Here is a 24,706-nt window from a genome sequence, read left to right on the forward strand (position 1 = left end):
CCAGATATTGTGTAAAATGGGAGATTCGGAGCAAGGTATGGATAGAGGAACCCAACATTGCTTGTGATTGCATATCTAATTCACTAAACTATTAAAATCCATCTGTGTAGACTTGAGAGCACAAGCATACAGTATGGTTAGCAGGTGGTATTTGACATCTTGTGAGTTCACCTTGTCTTAAGGCAAGGCTCAGATAAGTGCTGAGAAGAGTGAGAACAGAAGGACATTTATTCCCATCCATAGTGGATGCCATAAACTGCAGAAGTACTGGAGATCTATTTTGGCAAACATCAGGTCCCCAAAGTTTCTTCCTGAATAATTTTGATGATTCACATGTCTTAAGATGCTCCGGAGAGGATATCATCCACTTATAGTTGGCAGTTATCTATGTAAGTAATGGTTCATTTAACTACTGCACCTCAAGTTCCAAAGACCAGCTAAAATATAGGACCGGATCGTTACAGAAAGGCACATTGACAAAATAGGAAATAGGGCCTTAAAACTTAGAAAAGCCCATCAAGCATATGTGGCAAAGGCTGTTTTTTCAAGAGGAAGGAGGGAGGGAGGGGAAACACATGCAGTATGTTGGAGAAAGAGGTTTGGGAGAGAGATTCCTACTCTCCAGTTAAGCACAATGGCAATTGCTCCAAGCACATTAAAACTTAGTTAGATTTTACATCTGCCCTCAACCACCTTTAAAAAAATGTTTCCACAAAAAATACTTAGGCAAGAATAAATCACAGACACTTAGCTTTGCAAATATGTGAATACTTTACTCATAGGGTTTCTAGAAGTTACAGCAAACAAATCTCCATCCACTGGCAGTGAAGTGAAGATGAAAACAGGTCCCAAACAACTTAAAAAGGGATCATGTAATCTTTGGATTGGCAAAGATGCAGGCTTAAAAATCTCCTTTTAGAAAGATTCAGTTCACTTGCAGGGAGCCATGACCTCCTGGCTTCTTACTTGTTCAAGGAAGCACAAAGCAAAAGTAAAAGAGAATGAGAATGAGGAAACAAAAGGCTAGAGGGAACCTACTAGGTTCCACCTGCACTGCCAACCTGAGCTAAGGTTAACCCTTTCATGCGCATCAGTAACTGTATATTACAGCAAAGTGAACCCACTAAGCCTGCATATTACTATGCTACAGAAACACAAAAGTTGCGGCTTTGCATATGTAATATGCAAACACAAAAGTTGCGGCTTTGCATATGTAATATAGGGGAATTTCATGGAAGCCTATATAGAAAAAGATGCTTTTGCTTCATGAGTGTAGCACAGTGTATGCACAGTCATCTATTGCTTGCTCCATTTTGCTGCTTTGATGGGTCTTTGGATTGGGTCCAGTCGCCCTGGTACAGTGTAGGGTAGCACGTGCAGCAGTAGATTTCCACACTCTAGTTAGAGGAGGAAGCACAAGCTGGAATACTGCCATCATCACCTGTTAGTCTGGGCTATGCACCATTCCTATTACTGTATTGGGAACCATATGGCTGGAACCACCAACTTTGATAGCACTGGCCATCTTTTGAAGGGAATCATATTGGCAGTACCACAGTTGATATCACTGGCCACCTGACCAGTAGGTACACTCAAGGAGATACAGAGCAGTGCATGGGCGCTTCAAAGCTATGTACACATATCTCAGAGTCATCTCAGAGAAACTATTAGCAATAACAAATTATTTCATTATCTGTGTTATTTAACAGGGGGAAACATTATTGTTAATAAATAGCTCAGACACCACACACACGACAACATTTAATTGAATAATCAATCAATGATGGAACTACTGAGATAGTTAATAGGTTACAAATATTCAATAGATTGAAAAATAGTTAATAAATGGTTAAAATAAACTGAGTTCCAGTTATAAAGGTCCACTGGAATAAGTTTAACCCCTACCCCTACCCCTTTGCATGTAGGAATTTCAGGGATGGCAGGTAAAGTGTTTGTCTAACATTCATGCTTCAGAAACCAATGTGGAAACTGAAAACACAACTATCCTTCAAAGATCCCCACTTGTCTGAGTTTTGTGGTTGTTTTTCAACCCCCAAAATGTATACAAAAATGTAAGAGAAGGTTTACACAAAAACACTTCTATTAAGTGAAAATAATGTACAAAAATGCATTGTCTTAAAGGAAAGTGCTTGCAAAAATGTGTATTATCAAGCTAAATTGCTTACAAAAATGTATTGATCTTTCTGTATAGTGCACTGTCAACAGTCATATATGGCAACATATCAACTGCTACATATCAAATACTGAATCAAGTAAGATTGTTGACAGAAATAGATATACTGTAAAATAGTAATTAAATATTTCAAAACTATTTGAGCACAGAGAATTAACTGGGAGACTGACCCTATAGTCTCATTTGCAAAGGAGATTCTGAGATTTTTCTATTTTTTTTAAGGAATCACAGTTTTAGCTCTAACACAAAACCATCCTCAACAAAGGATGTGTCGTGGCTTTAAACAAAATAACTAATTCTTCTCAGCATGTGAGTTTTCACAAAACCTAAAAAAAACACCCATATATGGCTCAAAAGTAATTATTTTAATAGCACGAACAAGTCTTTTCACAAAGCAACAGTGTAAAGAGGAGGAAACTCGTGGAAGGAAATCTACGTCGCATCCAAGCTAAATTCTTTTTAAAATGGGGAAACAACCTTATTTTCAGTTTGGCCACTACCTAGCGTAACATGGCAGAGAGTTTCAGAACATTCTATAAAAAGTAAGTAATAATGATCTAAATGTTAACTTCACTGTTCTCTCTCTGGGGGATAAGGACACTGCGTTGGGGATCTTAATGTGCCGTATATGTGTGACAGACTCTGCAGGGAAGTTATTAAGAATTTCAACCCCAAGCAACCCCTTTTTGGCTTTTTATATCCCACTTAGGGCCTTGACACAAATTTCCTCCCTTCGGGTGGCTTGTATTCTGTAATCAACAGCCCTTTCGAAGCCCTGCCTTTTGTGGCAGCTGTTTAACGGAAGGAAACCCCTTTCGTTCTCTCTTTCTCCCTTCTGATCGCAAAGGGAAGTCTGCGCTGTTAGATTGGTCTTTTGCATTTCTGAGTTGGTTCTATTAATTGGAAGGAGGGTTAAGAATTTGCAAGGTCGTTTCAATCTACATCTGACCTTCAGAGTAATCCTCTATACCAACACCAGAGCATGTCATTAAAATGAGGCCCTCTACCATCTCCCAGCATTCTTTTATTCTCTCCTTGTGCACATTAATTGCTCATAAGTTGATTTGATCTCCCTATTCTGCAAGAAGTAAATTGGCCTCTTATTTCACCATTTTCATCCTGTTTTCTTAATTAGGCCCTTAAAAATCTCTAGGGCCTCAGCCAGGCCGCAGGCCTCATCCTGGGAATAAATTTTGATCTCCGCCTGATAAAGAGTGAGCAAACCCTGAGATTGAACAATGTCATTCTTCCCCTCCTCCCCTCCTTGCTATTCTCCTGACATGAAAAGGCTATCAGTTTTTCCTCTGTGTTAATATAGGAAATAATTCACACTTCAGGCGTTGTTCTCTATTTAGTGTTCACACTCCCCAGATAAATCAGGATGAGGGTTTTTTTTTCCTTAAGTGTCTGAACTCTCTCTTTTCACTCTCCTTTTCTTTTTAATAAAGTTTCCAAGATTAGTCTTGGTAATTTTTTACCCACATCCTGATGAGTCTATTTTAGGGGCTTTGTTGCAGCTGAACAATCTGAGATGTAGCTGCATCTTTTCATAGGAAACTGACACAGTTCCCTGGGCATGGTTCGCCTCAGCACATGTGTGAAAGGGGCATTTCTAGAAACGAATGCCATCACTTTAAACTTTAGAACTGTGCTGAGTATGGAGAAGCATGCAGATCAGCACACTGCTGGCATTACAATAGTGTTTAAACAACCCAAACCACCTTTTGAATAAAACAAAAATGCACACGGAAATAAAGAAGTTTTAATATGTTCCACAAATCCCAACAGATCTTCAGTGTGTTGCCATGAAACCAGAAAGATGGAAAATGTTCTTCCATTTCTGATATTTAACCTGGTCCTCACTTATTTACTATATGTCAGGGAATCCTTTGCAGAGCAGAGAATCTAACTCAGCTGTTTCCAAATTCCATGGGAGGCCAACTAGCCAATAACAGAACAGAATTCCAGGGACAGTCCTGGAATTACAAAAGCTATCCCGGCTTCTGATTTGAGCCAAGAATGTCCCTATTTCCCTTGCCAGTGCCTCTGCTCCTGAGCTTGGGCAGGAGGAGCCAGTGCTTATTCTCAATGACGACAGTGGCGGCTGTGAAGGAGCATCCCGTTGCCTCTCCACAGCCACCCCTGCTTTACTCAAACTTTACTCAAACTTTTGCCAAGGTTTAAAACAGCCACCTTTCCCCTTCCAGTGCCTTTCTCGTCTCACTGTCCTGAAATGTCTCCCTCTTTATTTATCTCATGTAAAAAAGATAAAGAATGAGGAGCTCTCAAATATCGCATAGCACCTTCACACAATTCCCAGAGTGGCTTAACAACCAAGGTCTCTTCTCAGGGAATGCTGGGAACTGTAAGCTCTGTACTGGGAATAGATGTTTCCTAACAACTCTCAGGAACCTTAACAAACCACAGTTCCCAGGATTCTTTGTCAGAAACCATGGACGTTTGAAGTGGTACAATGCTACTTTAAACATCTACTCCAGATGGGGGCCCAAAGCAATGACTTACGTACTTTACTTTTAAACTTCCCATGTCCTCAGTTCACCGTCCCCATTTGTGCCCTTCCAACATGATGCTATGAGTCAGAGGACTTGTGAGTGAGCCTAGGTAGCCTGTAACCATGACGACACCTTTTCAGCTGCAGACCTCTGATTAGCTGCCTGGCTCAGTAATTAAACCCTCAGGGAAGGTGGTAGGTACATTTCTGACACAAACAATTCAGATAGGAAACTACCTGAGGAGCCATGCATGTGTCGCATACCCTTCAGAGTGTGTGGGTCTTTGCTGAGGAGAGGGATGAAGAGAAGGAGAAGATCAGTTTGGTTCAACAGTATGATGGCTGTACTTTTCTAGAAAAAATAGCTGCTCACCATGAAGTTGTTAGAGTAAGTGCCACACTTTTTAACAACAACAGAAAAGAGGTGCAGGTACTGTGTACCCCCTATAAGAAGAAGAAGGAAAGCACTGGCTGTGCTCTTACACCCCTTGGAATAACAGCCATTCTATAAAGGTATTAAAATAAACGGTTGAGCCCACTTTTTACATAATTTTGCAGCAGAACGGAGGTAGGTAACTTGTGGGCCTCCAGTTGTTGCTAGACTCCATCCCAGCATGGGAAGTTGTTGTGGGGGACAATACCCCATTGCAACCTCTCCACATTGCTTCTACCACAGACTACCCTCCACTGCAACTTCACCCCACCATTCCGCACACACACACATTGCAAACCTACACAAAGAGGCAGGAAGATTTCTCTAGCAATACAGTAAGGAATGAACTTTCATAAGGCAATAAAGGGCAACGTGGGGTGTCTGCTGTTCTCACCCTCCGCAAATTGAGACTGAAAAGGAAAGTGTACAGTGGTACCTCAGGTTAAGTACTTAATTCGTTCTGGAGGTCCGTTCTTAACCTGAAACTGTTCTTAACCTAAAGCACCACTTTAGCTAATGGGGCCTCCTGCTGCCGCCGCACCGCCAGAGCACGATTTCTGTTCTCATCCTGAAGCAAAGTTCTTAACCTGAAGCACTATTTCTGGGTTAGCGGAGTGTGTAACCTGAAGCGTATGTAACCTGAGGTACCACTGTAACCACATGGAGGGTCTTCTGTAAGCAAGCATTTGTGACATTGCACAACATCACTATTACTTGCAGGTCACAATTGTTGCAATTAAGGCATTAGTGTCAGAATCAAGACTCTTGCTGTCATATTCCAGAACTAAATGAAGAGCCAATGCATATAGCATCCACTAGGTGGCTCCCTCTGCAAACACCGAAATCCTGGTAAAAGTTCGCTTCAAAATTTAAAATACATGCATATTTACATACAACATTTTTTTCCAATTATTCCAGCTTTCCACCTCAGATATGGGGCAGGTAAAGCTGTGACTGCAAAGGAGCAATCAGGAGTCTTAAAGTGCACTCTCACTTGTTCCTTGGCAAGTGGGGGCTTAAATTTGGCACCTTTTAATTCTGGTGCCAATTGCAAGACTTGTGTGGATTGGTTAGGAAAACAGGCAATAGTGGTTAAAACTTCTAAAGTAGCTGCTGCCAAGACCCCACCCTGCACAGCCAAATCAATTACAAAGAGGATAATGAGGGAGTCTTAAGCCAGATCAGCCCTGCACTGAGAAGGGTCCTCAGTCAACTCTTTACTCAACAGCCACTTGAGCTGCCATCTCTGAGGCACGTGGAGTGATGTGATTAGCTTATGTTCTGACAAGACTGGCGATGAGACAGAGCACATCACATTAAGGGCAGTAGTAGCAAATGCCATGTGAGCAGAAGGCAACTTATGAGGGGCCTCAGAAGAACTGCAGTGGAAGAGTCTGACGTTAAATCAACATGTCTTTAGGACCTCATATGTTAAACTCAAGCTGGAAACACTGAGGATGTACGGTAGTTCTATGCTCCACTTACTGAACCTTGTGACCATTTTCTTTTGCCAGGTTTGCACTTAGGGGGTGGGAGAGTAGTCATGAATTGCGCTTGTGAGTTTGCATCAACAGTTTGGCTGAGGACTCTTTTTAAAGCAAGATTTTCCTGCCCTCCTATCTGAAGGGACCCCACCCCACTCCCTGCATTGCTATGTTGGCTCCCTGCATATCAGCATGGAGGACCCCTACTTTACTAATAGGGGGAGTTACAGAGATATTCATTCCGTCGCAGCAGAAATCTGTTTGATTTAAATAGCTTTCTACCCTTTCATACTAAAGGGAATACCCAGAGATGCCATTTAGAGAGTGGAAGGCTTCTCTTGCACTTCAAGTTAAGTGAGATTATTCCCCAGGGGAGCTATAGTCTGATCATTAGAAGGGGGCAATTAATGCTCTTAAAGCACACTTGGGTTGTTTGTTTACTTGCAATTTAATTGTCGGTATATCCTTAAGTGCACACAGAATGTTTCATCTCTCTCACTCACGCTGAAACCTTCTCCCCCCCCTCCAAGGAAAACCTGATGAAAATGATGCCCTCTAGAATATCCATCACCCAAAACACATAGGAAATATAGTTGGCCAACTGCAATATTATGAGCTGGTGAGCTGGATGGATGTACTAGGTTAGGGGACCTAGTAAGTGAAGAGACCTTCTGGTAAGTGAATGAGAAACGTCAACATTTATGTATTGTGGGCTTTGGTAGGAGTGGCACCTCAAACTCTACCCCCTCCATGCCCCACAGATGCAGGAGAAAATCATGTATTGATCTCCAGTGCCCAGTATTGCTGTTTCCTTACCCCACAGGGAAAGAGAGAAAGTATATAGATTTCTTCTGTACCTCAATGATCAGGGTTTTTCCAAGCGTTACTAGTTCCATAGCCACTGAATGAACTGCCATTTCAACCACATTAAACAGGTGGCTCCGGTCTTTCATTCCACTGTTTGGGGATGTATGTTGGGCTTCCCATTCGCCCCAGCAGAGCATGGTCAATGGCAATGGGTGATCAGAGTTGTAGTTCAGCAACTTCTGGAGGGCCAAAGGTTCCCTGCACCTGCACTTTATCATCACTGATGACAAGTGAATCCACTACTACTTCTGCAGGTCCCATCGGGTATGGTGTAATGGAAGCAGCCAATTGAGCCTTAGGACAGCCTGGATAAGTAGCTACCCATGCAGAGATATGGAGAAAAGCCACAAGGCAGAAGCAAGCAGAATTTCATAGCAGAGGTCCGAGATAAGATTCAGACTGGGACTTCCTGATCATAGCTCAGTCTCTTCACTATACTAGTTTTATGTCACCCTCCCTGTCTCCCTTTAGACAGTAAAGCTGCAGATAGCATGATTTTATTAAAGTCCAGAACATTTAGGTGCCTTACATCACAATCTTACATCAAATTTAAGTGCCTTACATCACAATCTTTAGAAATGAAAGTCAGGAAGCCAACTGGTACTGCCAGATCTCAAACAGCGAGGTATTGTCTGTTTCTTCCCCATTCTGACCCTTAAAACTACACATATTTAATGGGATTTGGGCTCAAATATTAAAATTGAATGGGGGGGGGGTGGGAAGCAATAGGAAATGTAGCACATAACCAGTTGGACTAACTGTACACACAAAAAAAATTAAATCCCTCTTTCCACACCGGTTGCTATTCATGGGCGTGCATAGATAACTTGTCAGTTTCGCAGGCCATAAAGAAAGTATGACAAAGTTATGTTCATTTGTGCATGAAAGGTAAGCCAGAGATCTGTGCCAGACGGGAGTTTCAAAGCTCTGGGACAGCCATGCCAACAGCACCACCTTGTGCTCTTAATCCTCAAGCACAATTTGTTTAAAGAGCATAAATCCATGTAAGTTTCCAGATTTGCAAGGGAAATGGTTTACCTGTAGCATCAAAGGTAGCATCACCATGCAAATTGCTGTATATTGCAATTTTGTCCCACTCTGCCCTGAAAAGGCTTGAAGTTTTCCTCTCTGAAAGCTACATCTGGTGAAGTGGATGGAAAGTAGATCCCCGCGTCCCCAGTTTTTGTAATTAGTTTGTCTTTCCCGTTGTTTCTTCTGCGCTATTTTGAAGACAGTCTTTCTCAAAAGTCTTCACCCTCCCTAAACTACTGTACATTGAATGTGTCAATTCTATAATCACTATAGCGTGGCTGTTCCTTTTGAAGTGCTTTAGTGTGCTCCCTTGTATCCCAAAAGAATCAGATGTCTCAATCAATTGTAAATAAATAAATTTTAATGATTTTTTTCCTCTGTTCCAGTCCATTATTTTATACATTTATTTATAAAACAGTAGTAACATTTCAGAATCAGAGCGTGGTGCATTTTTCTTTTTCTTTGTTTTATTAAAAACAACATTCTTTTAAAAATTTGTGACTACTTCTCAAAAAAGGCCAGCCCCTCACTTCTCATACTGGAAGAGATTTTGGTGAAGTACCTTTTATCTGTTCCAGTGGGGAGCCATATATAATATATACTTCATAGTTTATAATTAATCCTTGCTGTGTATACAATATACACAACTTCACCATATAAGTCAACAAAGCATGCTGTGCTATGGCATATACTAGCATGTAGAAACAAAGGTAAAGAGAACATATAAAAATCTTTGCCCCCAAAGTTGAAAGAAATGTGACCACTGATTTCAAGTACCTAGCATGAGACATCTCAATAGTCTAATGTTTGAAAGAAAGGAACTTATGAGTACAATACTTTGTGAAAATCAGGTCCCTTTCAGTTGCTTGAGACTGATCTTATTTGCAAGCTGAGGCATCAAAAAAACTGCTAGATTTTTTTTTGGGGGGGGAGAAAACATTTTGACTTTTATCTCCAAATTCACATGTTTTTCAAAGCCTACTGGATCATGTTGAGTTGAAGATTACAAACAGATCAGACATTAAAGCTACAATCCTGTGCACACATACCTAGAAGCAAGCCTCAATGAGCACAGTGGGATTTATCAATAAACAGCCATAGGGTTGCACTGTTAGATTGTGCAAGCCTATGCATACTTACTTGGAAGTATGTCCCATTGGACTTAAGGGGACTTACATCTGGGCTCAGGATTGTGCTGTTAGACTGGGTTTGGGGGTTTTTTAAGCTCTAGTTTTGCAGATAACATGATTTTTCTGTCCCAGATAAGGAAGAAATACAAATATGCCATAGTTTAAAATCCTGAGAAGAAAAGAGGCTGAAAACCACAGGCTTTTTGAACAAATATTACATTCACATCCTATACCTATATCTTGTAAATCAAGCACACTGCATAATGCATGTAATAACCACATTCTGTCTCTGCAGAAGCACTTCATGAACATGAGAGTTCTAACATGTAATATAATGAATTGAGAAAGAACCTTCCAATAAGTCATTTTCTCTATTCCTCCCCCACTCAGTCTTTTCCAGGTATCTGCACTATAACTGCTGCAGATCCTTCCAATATAGTCTTTGTACAAACGGAAGCTTTTTCTTAATACATATTATTACATGCTTAATACATTTACAATTGATTGTAAAGCACCAACCCAACCTTATGCTCTCCTTTTGCCTCCAGGGTTTCTAATATCACCTGCATTTTCAAAATTCCCCCTCAAACTCACAACATGCACTGAACGCTTGCATTCAAGTTGCCATACATTTTACTGCCAATAACACAGCTTGCATACCCATTGGCCTTTGGCAGGAGTTCACAATACTTCCTAGTCCAACAGTGTACAAACTGTGTCTCAAAGGGTCTACGTCTAATGCCCGCTATCCTTCCACAGACACTTGAAATAAACCAATAGTTATGGAACCACTGTACATATGTTACCAAAGAATGGAAAGGGGGGGGGGTTCTTCATGAAAGTCTTCCCTAACCTGGTGTTTTGGACTACAACTCCCAGCAGCCCCAACTAGCACAGCCAGTGGCGTAGCGTGGGGGGTGCAGGGGGGCCCGGCCGCACCGGGTGCAACATCTGGGGGTTAGGGTTAGGGGCGCAAATCCACGGGTTAGGGGGCGCAAATCCACAGGTGCAAATTACTTGCCTTGCCCCGGGTGCTGACAACCCACGCTACGCCACTGAGCACAGCCATGCTGGCTGGCTGGGAACTGGGATCCAAAACATCTGGAGAGCACCAGGTTAATGAAGGCTGCCCTGGGTTGTCATCCAGACCATCCTTGGTTCTACCAAATTCCTCTTTAGGAAATCTGCCGAATATATATTTTATGATAAAAATATTCCAACTTTGCAAAATGCACTATGGTGCAAAATCAAGTCCGATTGGTTTTGGTCTCACATGGCTGCATTTCTAGGTATGTTCTTCTGGATGACTAAATCAGTACTTGCTACGTTAATTACCAAAGCAGCACAAGCCCTAGTCCAGCACCACTAGGCATTATCATCCATATCCCCCCTTTATGGGCAAAGCAGGAGAAGTTGCCTTACAGTGGGGAATGATGTTTTTTTAAAAAAATAGTGGGGTGGGGGTAGGGAAATGTGCTTGTTCCACTGCTAGACCTTTGAAGAAAAATACATTTAAACGGAGGAAAATAAAATAGCATTGCATTTGTAGGAAGAAGACAGAATTGTGTTGGTTGCAATTATGTCACAAAGCATCTTCCAAGATGTGTACCATGATACTAATGTAACCCTGTAAGGCTGTGGTTGCTGTGGGCAGAGGAAAGTGCATCTCCTACATCAGTGGTTGCCAATTGGTGGTCCACAGACCCCAGGGAGTCCACATAACCCATGCAGGGGTCTGTAGCACCATCCACATAACAAAAACTACCACAGAGATATTAAAAATTTCAAAGTAGGGGATCCATAGTATTTGGGTAATTGGGAACCACTGTCCTACATGATCTGTTGATGAAAATCTGCTCAGTTCTGATTCGCTTTTTTCTTGCCCAGATGTTCACATAGCCTTAAATCTTCTGTTCTTCTGACTGAGAAGCAACAGAAGTGAATTGGAAAACAATCAGATCAGTTTTAAATGGGTTACTGTGGCACAAAACTGTGACACTGCATGCGTTTACAGAAGGTGCTTTGTCACAAAAGGATTGCAACGTTTTCAGAATACAGATACCTCAGTGATACAAATGCTCATTGCTGTGGCACTGAAAACACTAAAACAAGCCCTGGGTGAACTTGGAGCTGAGTTGTCTAAGTGGTTTTACCAAATTCCTCATTTTTGAAATATTCCAGTCTGCTGGAGGCAGAGTCACATACTCCCCACCTGAATTTTGCTGCAGATAAAATTCAGCAGGTAGCTTGGAGAAAGAAGTACCACCTTCCCTCAACAACGCATCTGCTGATTATGTGACTGCTGTATGGAATTTGCTTGCAAGCATGTCACATGCTTCTACTGGATAACTGATGACTGACTAGTGATTTACTCTCCCTCCAAGCAGATACCAATTTGTGAATTTTTGGGTTGTTTATTATTTTCACTCTTTGAAGGCTGTACAATCCCTTGCTGTACAGCTCCAGCAATTGAGTAGTCATCTAGCCATTTTTTTAAAAAGTAGCAAATCCCAGAAAGGCTACACACCATTATTTTGTTTAGCTGAGTTTTTAAAAAAATAATCTTTGGATGTTGTGTCCTTTCCCTCTCCTACATACGTCTACCTCCCTCATTTCTAGAGTGTGCAGATGGAACATTGTAAGAAGGTGAGTGGGGAGGACTTGCAAGAGCATCATAAATAGCTAAATATACAGCTAGGACTTTGTTTGACCGATTATGCAGAAAGACCCTACAAAACTACAGAAGCACAGGAGACTGAAGGCACTGCTTTGTCTGAAAGGAATCTGCTGATGGCTCTTTGGCAGATGGCTCATGGTCATGGAATTGAAATCTCTACCAAAAAAAAAATGTTTCAGAGAAAAAGGAAGCTGTTACCTGAAATGCTAAAGTTAGTTCCCTTTCGTTCGGGTTTTTCCTCAGTTGTTTAATAGAGGAAGTTGTCATATAACCAGGTCAGATACTTGGGTCCATCTAGCTCAAGTCTTGTCTGCTCTGACTAGCAAGAGGCTCTTCAAGTTCTCAAGCAGAGGTCTCTTGCATCACCTCCTACTTGACCCTTTGGGGATCTTTTGCATGTAGAGCACAAGCTCTTCCACTGAACCATGGGCTCTCTAAATATGTCAATAAGCATTCTGAGAAGTCAGAGCTTCCTTTCTCCATACATCCAAAATGAGAAGCAGATTCTAGATACTGTTAAGGCATGCACACTGCAAGTCCAAAAAGACTAGACCAGACTTAAGAAGCTAAATGTAATAATCGGAACAGTATCACTTGACACTTCTCCAGGCTCACAAACACAACATGTCCCTGTCCCCATGTGACTAGATTTTTCCACTTGCTTCTCCAAAATATCTCTATCACACACAGAGCAACTTAACCAAGGAACTGAAATTCAGTTGGAGCCAAAGTCTCCTAACTTCACAGGCTTGGTGACACTAGAGGCTCATCCATGACTCCCTTTGCCCTGCCACTTTCCCCCAGAGAAAACCCATGATTTAGCACAGAATCAGAACAAACAGCAACTAGGACTTCCACAGATTGCTATTTGTTCCAATTTAGTGTTAAAGAGTGGGTTTTCCGAGGGAAAGGGATGAAGGCAAAAGTGCTCAGACCCATGCTTACAAGCCCTGTGGCAGCAATCTACCCTAAGGCCACTGAACATTGATCCATCTGTGATTACTTACATTCAGGCACCACCAAACATATTGCTCTTGCCAAAAACACCAGGCCAAGTCTCTGTGCAACGTACACGTGAAGCAGCTCGCAGTGCAATAGAGGATTTTCATGTGATGCAACATACAAGGTGCCAAGCAGTCAGAAAGGAGGTCCTTGCTTCTTTTGAACTTCCTGAGTTACCAGTGGGGCTGAAGAAATGTAAAGCAGACAATTCAGCCACAGCTACCAGGGTCAAGGACTGGTCAAGGACAGGTAATGTCAGGCTGGTCAAGGACAGGTAATGTCAGGCACTAATGGGCTGGGCCTGCAAAGCACCACAATTCCTAAGTGACTGGAAGGATTATTGAGCCCTGACCAAAATGCCCTGAGACATTGAAGCACTGATGGTAGGCATAAAATGTAGTTACTCTGAGACCTGCCCAAGACTGCCTGGAAGAGTGAGGTGCAGAGAACTTAGGCTGCAAAAAGAAACAGCTGGTGATCTTATCAGTTCTAGGAGATAGCAGTTGCCAAAAACCCAAATAAAGCTGTGAAGTAAACCAAAGCACACACCTTCAGAACTGATAGAATTTCTCATTCATACATTGTTTGACAATGGGGCGGGGGGGAGAAGATTCCTTGCTGCAATGTCTCCATCTTAATTTGAATTGTATAAGAGGGTGTCCAGGATAGGAAATGCAAGGTCAGGAGAGTTGTGTATGCTTGGGGTGTTCCCCACCACAAATATAAGTCCATGTGCAAACTACCAACTTGTGTTAACCACTTAAAAGTAGCAGGCCACAAATAATAGAAGCTTTTCATGGCATTTTGATTTGCAGTTGTTACTGGAAATAGGCGCACCAAACATTTGCACATGTAGTGGGAGAGTGACACATTCCAAAATAAAGAGGCATAAGTGAATGTATGTGTGTATTGTTATTATTATGATTAATTTGATTTCTTACTTGCCCTTTGCCATAAGGTCCCAGGGCAGGTTACAGCAATTTAAAAATACAATATTAAAATCAGTTTAAAACAAATGCGCTCAGAACCACACTAGAGTTTGCACTAGCTTAGCTGAAGAAGCTTAATCAAACTGGTGCAAAGGAAGATTCTTTGAGCTCCTTTCAGGGACAAGGAGGGCTTAGGGACCCTGGTTGGAATTTGAAAGGTTCTAAAAAAATGTATTCATTTGTAGCAAAGTTACTGATGTATGGCATCCAGCATGAAGGGGCCACAGATTGAGCTGCTGCCAGTTGATTGATGGGCTGTGGCCTCAGTCCCCAACTACCATACACATGGGTGGTGGTGGGAAAGCAAACATGCAGCTGGAGATACTTTGCAAGATTTTTTTGCTGCAGCTAGCAGTGGTTTTAAATGGAAAGACAGCTTACCCATTTTGCTAGGTGAATGATGGAAATAGTTTGAAATATATTGAGGTGCACACATGCACTCCATGTGGCTACCCAGGATGACAGTCAAAAAGATTAAAATGGAGGATGGACACAAGCCAAAATTAGCCATCAACAGGCCGAGCTTTGGACAACTCAGACTAAAGGTCTAATCGAAATCGAATGGAGTGTGCATTTTGAAAGCCGTCAAAAAGTTAATTAAGGCTGCCATTATCCCACTTGGGCTTCTGACTTTAGCAAAAGCTTTGCAAGAGCAATCACATTATCCTTCCATCTCTCCAAAGAATTGATACAAAATCACCACCCATCACACCACACTGATAAGTGGTAGCACCTCACTATCTTGCAGGGTCTACTGGATATCCCTGCCCTGTACAGTGGTACCTCTGGTTATGAACGGAATCCGTTCCGGAGGTCCGTTCACAATCAGAAACAGTTTTCAACCTGAGGCGTGCTTTCACTAATGGCGCCCCGGCACGCGATTTCAGCTCGCATCCTGGGGCAAAGTTAGCAACCAGGAGCGGCTACTTCTGGGTTAGCGGACCTCATAACCAGAAGCGTTCGTGACCAGAGGTACCACTGTATAAGGAAAGGAGCCCCAATATGGGAGTCAGCATGACGACAGGAGTTTTATTTATTTAGCGAACTTATATCCCGCCTTTAAGAAAAAACAGTTTCTCATAAGGCGGTGGTTAAAAAGGAACGGGGGGCACAGTGAGGCTTAAGGGATGTGCTAGTCCTCAAGAAGAAAAAGAGATTAGCACCAAGCCTTGGTTAAAGCTGCTTCTCAAACAGGACAAGCTGCCACCCAGCCGTCAACACTAAAATCACATTGTTGCATAAATGCTCAAACTGGATCTGCAGGACACGTAGTATTAAAGGCACAGGGCCCTGAGATACACCTGCAGGGATCTGAAAGGCCATAAAGGGGTCATAAGAGAACCATGATCATCCCGTGGTCACGGCAGAGGAGGCAAGGCTGCTTGGGGGTGGGGGGGTGTTTGGCAAATCAAGGCAGAAGAGAAACTTGGGGGGTAACATTCCAAGAGCTGGGGTGAGCTTTGTGCGGAGCATTTCCTACCCCATGCGCGCACACAAACAGAATCTCTGTTCAGTCTCATATGCCCTTTGAGTAAGCCTGCGGGGATAAGGCAGAGGGACGAATCTTCAGAAAACAAACAATATTTTGACTCCAAGTCTTTTCTGCCTTAGAAGCTTCTCATCACAGCATATCTGTGTCCTCCATGCTGAAGCTGCTTCTGCGACTGCTAGCCTTTGAAGCCTCCGGGGACACGGCAGAGAACAAGGGGTCAGACGCCATGGGTAGCATGGTATCCTCCATCAGCATCAAGTCCAGCTCCTTCTTGGAGAGGGAAGGGAAGGAGACGTTTTGGCTGGGGTCCAGAGGGTCGTGGAAGCCTCTCGAGTTGTCGTCAAAGCTCAGGCCGTGAGTGAAGTCCAGCTGGTGGTAAGGGGACTGAGGAGGAGCAAAGTGGGGCTGGGGCTGCTGAGGCTCCTGCTCAGGGTGGAGTGGCGGCTGCGGTGGCGGCTGGATCTCTGTTGTGTCCTCTTCTCCAGGGGTTTCTTGCTTCACAACTTGCTGAGCGAGTTCAGCCATGTTCAAGCCAGAAGGTGAAGCAGTTGGAAGGCCATGGACTCGGGCCTGCATCTCCAGCTCCTTTAGGACAAGGCACACAAACATGACAACAGTCCAACAGGTGAGCAAGCAACATGATCTCCAGCCACCCACCCAAAGTTCTAATAGGCATTACTAATGGCAGCAATGCTTTCACGAGGGTGAAGGCCACAGTAAGAATCAGCTTTGCGGCCAAGGTTGAGAAGCTCTTTCATCTATTCCCTGAGCACAAGATTATGAGACCAGGCTACCAACTGGAACGGGGGTAGGGATGAGGAAAATGGTGGTTGCAGGAATGAATGGGTAAAAGGAAGGCAGTTGCTATATGCACGTAAGAGATTTAGGAGGTGTGAGCACAAGACAAAAAGATGGGGACTCACCTGTATGCGGAGCCAGAGCTGCTTGTTTGCCATTTCCAGGTGCCGAGAATGATTCTCAAGATCTCGTGACCTTTGCAAGTCTTTCTGCATCCTCCTGATGTAATCAACAGAGGCTTTCAGGATTGTCCCCTTGTTCCAGCGCACATCCCTGGAAAAAGACATAGGAGCAGAATGTTAAGAGAATAAAAGGATGACTTCAGATTCAGGAAAGTTCTGGAGGCAATTATGCTCAGAGCATAATTAGTGTTGAAACACAAATGAAGGGGGGAAAGTTCAAACATTTGTGCCATTATACTAAGTTTTATCTGCCTTTAACAAATCTTTTCTTTAAGGCTTAAAGAAGTTTGGAATTTTAGCTGAGACAAAAGGTGTGTTGTGAATATTTGGGAGGCAGAAGTGAAAGTAGTGTTTTCAATGAATATGGAAAAATGATTTCCTAGAAGGCTTTATTCCCGTTGCCTGTTTCAGAGCATAAGGTCCTTCGTGGCTCTTCAGGAGGCATTAGGATAATTGAACATTTGAGCACAACTTACAGGTCTCCAGCTTTGGGGATCAGCATTCCGAGTTCCTTAATGCGATCATTGATGTTGAACCTTCGTCTTCTTTCAACTAAGAGAAAAAGAAAAATAGTGGGGAAATGGAATATTTATTAAAGTATACAATAAAAAATGAACACAAAGGTGCCAAAATAAATGAATAAATATCATCTGATGAAATAAATTATGAATCAATTAAGAACTGTATCTAATGTTGCCGTTCTACTCACTCAAGGGAGTTCAACTTATGCAGCAGAACTTCCCCTCCTCTCCCTTGTAGCACCCCCACACCCTCAGAATCTTTTTAACAAGTTTGGGGGACCCTCTGGAGTAGTTTTGGGAGGTATGTGGGGGAGAGGAGAAGGAAGTCTCATTGTGCAAGTGTAACACTGCCTGTGCAGCCCTGGATACAATCCTAAAGCTGCATATATTTGCATCCAAAAACGCACACACTGTGACTGTGTGCATACACATTTGCAAGTATATGCAGTGTGCATAACAAAAAAAGCAGTTTTGGTGTAGCTGAAGGAAGGACATAATTAGAGACAGAGTTAGCCAATAGGATAGAAATAACTTGCAGTTTAGAATGCCTTTTTCTGGCTGGCTGTTTTAGCTAATGGATCCTCTGTCTGTTTGGAGTTAATATGCTAATTGTTTTCATTTATACTCTGCTTGCATATTTTTAAATAAACCAATACAAATATTATACTACATATGTCCAGCAATTTCTCCTCCAAAAAAATCCAGGTAACACCGTGACTAAAATGGTTATTCCCCAGATTGACTACATGGCTTTCTTTCTTTATCCCAAGAGCAGCAGCACCGAACTGATTATCTTCCATTCTTATAGCTAATTATATTAAAACAGGTGTCTGCTTTTGAAATGAAATGTAAGAAGAAATGCAAAGTTGCAGTTGCTGATTTCTTCCAGATCAAGGCAGCACAATTACATGAATCCATGCTTTAGCAGTGTTGGAAATAGCTGCCCACCTCCAAACCCCATGCCTTCTATGAACCACTCAGGTGATAAAAAAGGCTTGCTGGATACATGAACACCCTTTTGTTCCAAGTTGAATGGCTGACGGTGGAAGACTAAAACACAAAAAGTCCACATGAAGACAGACCCAGCTCTGTGCATTTGCAACAGGTACAGAGTGTTCCTAACACCTCCACGTTCTGGAGTCCTTCTCTGCACCAAGACAGTCAGATACTTGCATTAACAAAGAAGTGAAATTTAAAGACTCCTGCATGACAGTATTGCTTCTGAAAGAAGCCAGTATACACTGGGTTGCCACACTGCCCATGAAAGAGAGAGATTTATCATATCTTCTCTAGAAGGAATAAGGAGGAACAGAGCAGGGATCACTGAAGACAATTTGGGAAGACGTTCAGACCACATGGTTTTAACCAAGCACCACTCACTCAGATTGTGATTGTCCTTCTTCTGGCGTTCCTTAGCCAATGCACGGTTCTCTGCATCTAGAGACAAAAGACCAAGCTGTCAAGCAAAGCAGTGGGTCAAGAGAAACAAGAGTGCTGTTGCACATGTGCATGTGCATATATGCTCACGTGCGCACATGAAAAAAGACTTCCCAGTGACCTACACCCTGAGTCAAAGCTGGGGCTGGATATGGCCCCAACAAATCAATTCAGGCATGGATCCACGGATCATAAGCCCTGCCAAGTTACCCGTGAGCTCTCTCTTCTGCGTCAGATCTGCCGGGCAGGAGCTGCTGGTCATGCCCACCACAGAGGGTGTCATCTGAAGATCGCTGCTATACACATTCATGTGGCTGCTGGACAATGGCAGCTGGAAAACAAAGGAAAGGAACAAAACACTTTTTAAAAAATTGCATAGGAATAACATACAACAGAATGGAAGGAGCAAAGAAATAGGATTCCAGCCAGATGCAAAGTATCATAGTAAAATCACAGTATTGCAGAGTTGGGAAAAACCATGAGGGTCATCTAGTCCAACCCCCTGCAGTGGAGGAATAATTTGCCCAACGTGGGGCTCAAACCCATGACCTTGAGATCAAGAGTTTCATGCTCTACTGACTGAGCTCCTGGTTACAAAGTGGGGGGTGCCCTCCAGATGTTGTCAGACCACAGCTCCATGACCACTTTGGGATTTCTTGAAATATAAAGTGGTATACAGGTTAAATAAATAAATAAATAAATTGGCCACGCTGGCTGGGACCTGGGAGTCCAACAACTTCTAGAGGGCATTGTTCTGGCACCTTCTGATTTAGAGACAGCCAGTTTCATCCCAGTGATGTGAATCCAAGAAAACTATATTGACTGCCAGGGTTTAAAAAATATTTGAGACTCCACAGCCGCTAATGTTGTAGCAGGGTATGTTGCTGTCCAAACTAGCATCCCAATAGGCCCACAGCATGGACATAGTGCAGCTTATTTCCCCCCATTAGGATAGTTTTCATAGTTTGACCACCATTCATCCAGGAGATGATGATCTTGTAGCTTTCCTTCCTCCATCATTCCCTCCCTTTCTGACAACAAGAAGCAAAAAACCAGAGATACTCACAGTATTTGGCATATGAATTTCTGGATTAATGCACCCCACAGTAGTTGTCAGCTGCATTATGTCTTCAATGACGTCATCTATCTGGAAGGAAAAGTAGCCTTTGAGATATAAGAACCATTTCCTCTATCCTGTCAATACTGACTTTTTCACTGAAAATCCATGTACACAGACATGAGAAACACAACTGCAGATTTAATTGAGTCTTATAAAGGTTTGCTTCTTTCATGTGTTCCTACAGCATCTCCTACCAAAAAAGAATGGAGATGAAAGTTCCCCCACAGTCAACATATTCCTTTATTACAGTTCCTACAGTGATATAAAAACCTGACTTCCGTTTTGTCCCTTTTCTAAAACTTGAAGCTGCAAAACTAGGAGAATCATGTGGTGCAACTATATAGTGGAACCTTCTCAATTCAGTTTGCAGAAAGGGGAGGTGGTTGCAGGCTTGAATTCTCCCCCACAACAAATGCTTCTACTTCCTATAATACTTCCTACTGTACAGTCCCCAGGAAAAGTGCAACTGGATTCAGAATTATCTCCCAACCCTCCCAAAAGATCCGCCATTCCCCAGGAATAGAAGCCACTCACTCACCTCCCTTTCTGGGTTGGAGCCAATGTTGAGCATTGCCATTGGGCTGTTGGGGGTGCTGTTGCCGGCAGAGGAGGGCATGACATGGCTTGGCCTCACGCCAGGCGAGACAGAAGGAGGAGGCTTAGGAGACGGAGCGCTGAGCAGTGGAGCAAACTTGTTCCCATAGGTTTCAGACAGGAATTCTTGGACCTTCTTGTCTCGTGACCGTTGCAGGTGGTATGTGGTAGGGTTCTCCAGGAAGGACTGAACCTGAAAGCATCCAGGAAAAAGGAGAGGAAAGAGGCAGAAGCAGAGGGCTGTCATATAAAAAGTAGCAGGAGATTTCAACTGAGCAGCTCTTCAGGAACAAAAATGCTTTATTTTCTTATATAGTATTGACTCCACATGACTATGGCTTGCCTGAACCCCTCCGCCCTCATTTTGAATCGTAACCATACTCAAAACTGTGTGTAATTGCAATTGTTCACATTTTCCTCTACCTCTGTCTATCCTTTTTGGAACCCCTCACAATCTCTTTCTCTTTTTTTAACCACACTGAACAATTTGGCATTGTCTGCAAACTTTACCTCACTGCTGAGCCCTAACTCTCTAGATCATCAGTGAACAAGTTCAACAGCACAGGTCCCAAAATACTGATTCTTCTGGGACTCACTTTCTACAACCCTCCATTGGGAGATGTATTTCCACAGGCTGTGGCTCAACCAGGAGGAGCTCATCCTAAGATTTAAGCAGACAGGCTGGTCTGCATAGATTCAGGTCTTCTCGAGTTGTTCAGGGCTTTATACACCAACAAAAGAATCTTAAAACTGGCCCAGTAGCAAATGGGCAGCCAGTGTCAATCTTTCAGCAGAGGTTTTGCAGGACTGCAATAGGCTGCTCCCATTAGCAGCCTAACAACCGCATTTTCTACAAGCTGCCCAACATAGAGCACACTACAAGAGCCCAGTTATCTGCACGTGGATCACTATGGCCGAGCTATCCCTGTCCATTACTTGTTGATTTGCAAACACAAGACATCCATCTATGCAATTTCCATAGCATAAATAGTGGCTTCCCCGCTAGGCATTGCCAAGACTTTTATTTACTTGAGCTGTACCTTTAAGACTTCTCCCGGCACAGACGGTGGTGACTGGAAATGAACTGGTGTGTTGATGGCAGGGGTTGGAGCCATTGGCATCTGCTGCTGTTGCTGCATGTAATGCATCATTGCCTGCTGCTGCATGCGCTCCCGCTGCTCCTCTTGCTGGACTTGCTCTCGCATGAGCTGCATCCGCAAGCCAATTCGCGACGCCATGGCGGGTATTTTGGATCTATCAGCGTTTCCCACAGAACACTTAAAATCCTGAGAAGGAAAGTGGAAGGATTTAGGCATAAGCATTCAGCATCAAAAGAAGGCTATAAAATGTGGCCTTTGCCCTTATAGCAGAAATGGCCATGGAATGCGAAATATGCATCTGAATTTTACCAAGGCTGAAAGTTGCTTAGCATAAGTGATTCTAATAGGTACAGCAGCAGCAAAATTCTTGGCTTGACTGTGTTAATGGACTTGAGCTTAGTGTGGACACTCTATGACCCCACGGTTGCTTTATGTATCTTTTCTAACATCTTTTGTCATCTATGCGAAGCTGACCAGAGCCAAATACGTAATTCTTTTTTCACTGAACTTTCCCAAATATCAAGTATAATGGCAATTAAAAGCTAGGCAAGATAAGTGTTGCATGAGCTGAACTGCTATGTCAATTCAGAGTTTCTTGCAGGAGCTCAGATCATTCCATTCTTTGGAGGTCTTTAAGCAGAGGCTTGACAACCATATGTCCAGGGGTGCTCTGATGGTGTTTCCTGCTTGGCAGGGGGTTGGACTCGATGGCCCTTGTGGTCTCTTCCAACTCTATGATTCTATAAGATGTTTTTCTAGATCCTAGTTGCACATGAACTACAATCAGAAACTACAAAACGAGAGCAGAACAATAACATATTTTAAGTATAACAACATGAAGCACATTACTGTGTTTCGGGTTGTTTTGTTTTGTTTTGCTTTTTACATGCACATTTGAATGAATGCTTGTATTCTATAAGTATTCTAATTTTATGGATTTTAGATGTTCGGAGTGGGGGGTGGGGAATACAGCCCTTGGCTGACATTCATGTGACTCTTGGTCTAATTTCACAAGGGTAGGACAAGCACATATGGACAGAAAGACACATTTAGGCTCTATATCAGACATAATTGCAAACAGTGACTATAATGTTTTTGTTCCATTAGATGAAGTGAACTTGCAAAGAGGAGCAGGTGGTCATGTTTCTTTGGCTCTACTGGTCTCTCTCCTCCCCTCAATTTATATGATTCTTGGTGCCCCCCCAAAAAAAAACACCTCACAAATATTTCTTATTTTCACAATAGTTCCTTTTGTTACAGTTGCATTTTTATGGATCTTCTCAGTAGGCACCCACTGCATGTCTACTCAGAAGGCTTGTCCACACTTCCACTTGCCCTAACCCCTTCCTCCTGGGGAAATCCACTCTTTACTGCTGAATCAGAGCAAGCTGTGGGGCAAACAGAAAACTGCTTGGACCTGTGCTTTCCAGGCATGGGACAAGCGAAGTGTGTCGTGCCCAGAATTAAGTCCAGCTGATTTCAATGGGAACTTTGCCTACCAAAAAGAATACAGGTTTGCAGTGCCGGTTCAATAACAGCCACACAATTGCTCTTTCAAGATGTGTGTTAACAACCTAAACAAGAAATCACAGGCACTCCTGAAGTCAGGAACAAACTTTCCAGATCACCAGTGCTTTTCAAAGACTAGACTTGGTTCTTTGATGGCAAGTTAAATGGTTTACTTTAATTTCTTCTACTTCTTCTTAAATTTATATATATTTTTTTAATAAAATTTTTATTGGTTTTACAAAAGTTTTTATAACAAACAAACATAAAGAAAACAGACAAACAAACAAATATAATTTCATAATGTCCTTTCATAAACTTCTTTCCTCGGACTTCCCCATACCTCCCCTTTCTGCATCCTCATGTCCAAATTTTTATAGCAACTTGTAAATGTTTTTTCCCGTCCTAATTCATCATAGTCCTTTCTTAATCTAATCTTATATTACTGCAACCCTTTCTCTCTGTAAAATCTCGACATTCTAAGCTTCATCAAGTTTATAATAGTCCTTAAGATAAATCTTAAATTTCTTCCAGTCTTCTTCCGCGGTCTCCTTTCCCTGGTCACGAATTCTGCTCGTCATTTCCGCCAGTGTCATATAATCAATCACTTTCATCTGCCATTCTTCCAAGGTGGGTAAGTCTTGTGTCTTCCAATACTTTGCGATCAGTATTCTTGCTGCTGTTGTTGCATACATGAAAAAAGTTCTATCCTTTTTTGGCACCAATTGGCCGACAATGCCCAAGAGAAAGGCCTCTGGTTTCTTAAGGAAGGTATATTTAAATACCTTTTTCATTTCATTATATATCATTTCCCAGAAAGCCTTAATCTTCGGGCATGTCCACCAAAGATGATAAAAAGTACCTTCAGTTTCCTTACATTTCCAACATTTGTTATCAGGCAAATGGTAAATTTTTGCTAGCTTAACTGGGGTCATGTACCACCTATAGATCATTTTCATCACATTTTCCTTTAAAGCATTACATGCCGTAAATTTAATACCGGTGTTCCACAACCTTTCCCAGTCAGCAGACATAATATTATGACCAATGTCCTGTGCCCACTTAATCATAGCTGATTTAACTGTTTCATCTTGTGTATTCCATTTCAACAGCAGGTTATACATTTTTGACAAATTCTTAGTATTGGGTTCTAACAATTCTGTCTCAATTTTTGATTTTTCCACCTGGAAGCCAGTTTTCCTGTCTTGTTTAAAAACCTCCATTATTTGATAATAGTGGAGCCAATCTTGTACTTTGGGTTTTAGTTTTTCATGGCTCTTTAATTTCAATTTCTCTCCATCCTGTTCTAAAATCTCACAATACTTTGGCCATCCGACCTCCATATTGACTTTCTTGTGGGCCTTAGCCTCTAAGGGTGACAACCACCTAGGGGTTTTGTTTTCCAACAGATCTTTATATCTCATCCAAACATTAAACAACGCTTTCCTTACAATATGATTTTTAAAGGCACTATGCACTTTGATTTTGTCATACCATAGATATGCATGCCAACCAAATGCATTATTGAAACCTTCTAAATCCAAGATATCTGTATTCTCGAGGAGCATCCACTCTTTCAGCCAGCAGAATGCTGCTGCTTCATAGTACAATTTTAAGTCCGGCAGGGCAAATCCCC

The 24,706-nt window shown here is 42.4% G+C and overlaps 1 protein-coding gene and 2 long non-coding RNA genes across 4 annotated transcripts in view; 1 reads left to right on the forward strand and 2 right to left on the reverse strand.

Moving 5' to 3' along the window:
• Positions 1-8,865: 8,865 nt before the first annotated feature.
• LOC309534619 lies at positions 8,866-10,840 on the reverse strand. Its single transcript, XR_014220805.1, has 2 exons — positions 10,709-10,840; positions 8,866-10,540 (listed from the first exon to the last, which is right to left on the reverse strand). It is a non-coding gene; the product is annotated as an uncharacterized lncRNA (long non-coding RNA).
• On the forward strand, positions 10,493-13,931 carry LOC309534616. The gene is made up of 3 exons (XR_014220802.1): positions 10,493-10,552; positions 10,713-13,569; positions 13,601-13,931. It is a non-coding gene; the product is annotated as an uncharacterized lncRNA (long non-coding RNA).
• Positions 13,932-14,224: 293 nt separating this feature from the next.
• Positions 14,225-24,706, reverse strand: part of TFEB (transcription factor EB) — a 73,230-nt gene continuing 62,748 nt past the window's right edge. For both annotated transcript variants that reach the window (XM_082226866.1, XM_082226867.1), the window contains exons 3-10: positions 21,505-21,750; positions 20,409-20,657; positions 19,817-19,897; positions 18,961-19,081; positions 18,694-18,750; positions 17,269-17,344; positions 16,736-16,883; positions 14,225-16,397 (exon numbers count right to left, since the gene is read on the reverse strand). In XM_082226866.1, the coding sequence (XP_082082992.1) occupies positions 15,942-16,397; positions 16,736-16,883; positions 17,269-17,344; positions 18,694-18,750; positions 18,961-19,081; positions 19,817-19,897; positions 20,409-20,657; positions 21,505-21,702 (1,386 nt within the window). In that variant the 5' untranslated portion in view covers positions 21,703-21,750 and the 3' untranslated portion in view covers positions 14,225-15,941. The remainder of the gene's footprint in view (positions 16,398-16,735; positions 16,884-17,268; positions 17,345-18,693; positions 18,751-18,960; positions 19,082-19,816; positions 19,898-20,408; positions 20,658-21,504; positions 21,751-24,706) is intronic.

Source organism: Podarcis vaucheri (genome assembly GCF_965113315.1).
Source record: "Podarcis vaucheri genome assembly, chromosome: 6".
In the NCBI taxonomy this organism is placed as follows: domain Eukaryota; kingdom Metazoa; phylum Chordata; class Lepidosauria; order Squamata; family Lacertidae; genus Podarcis; species Podarcis vaucheri.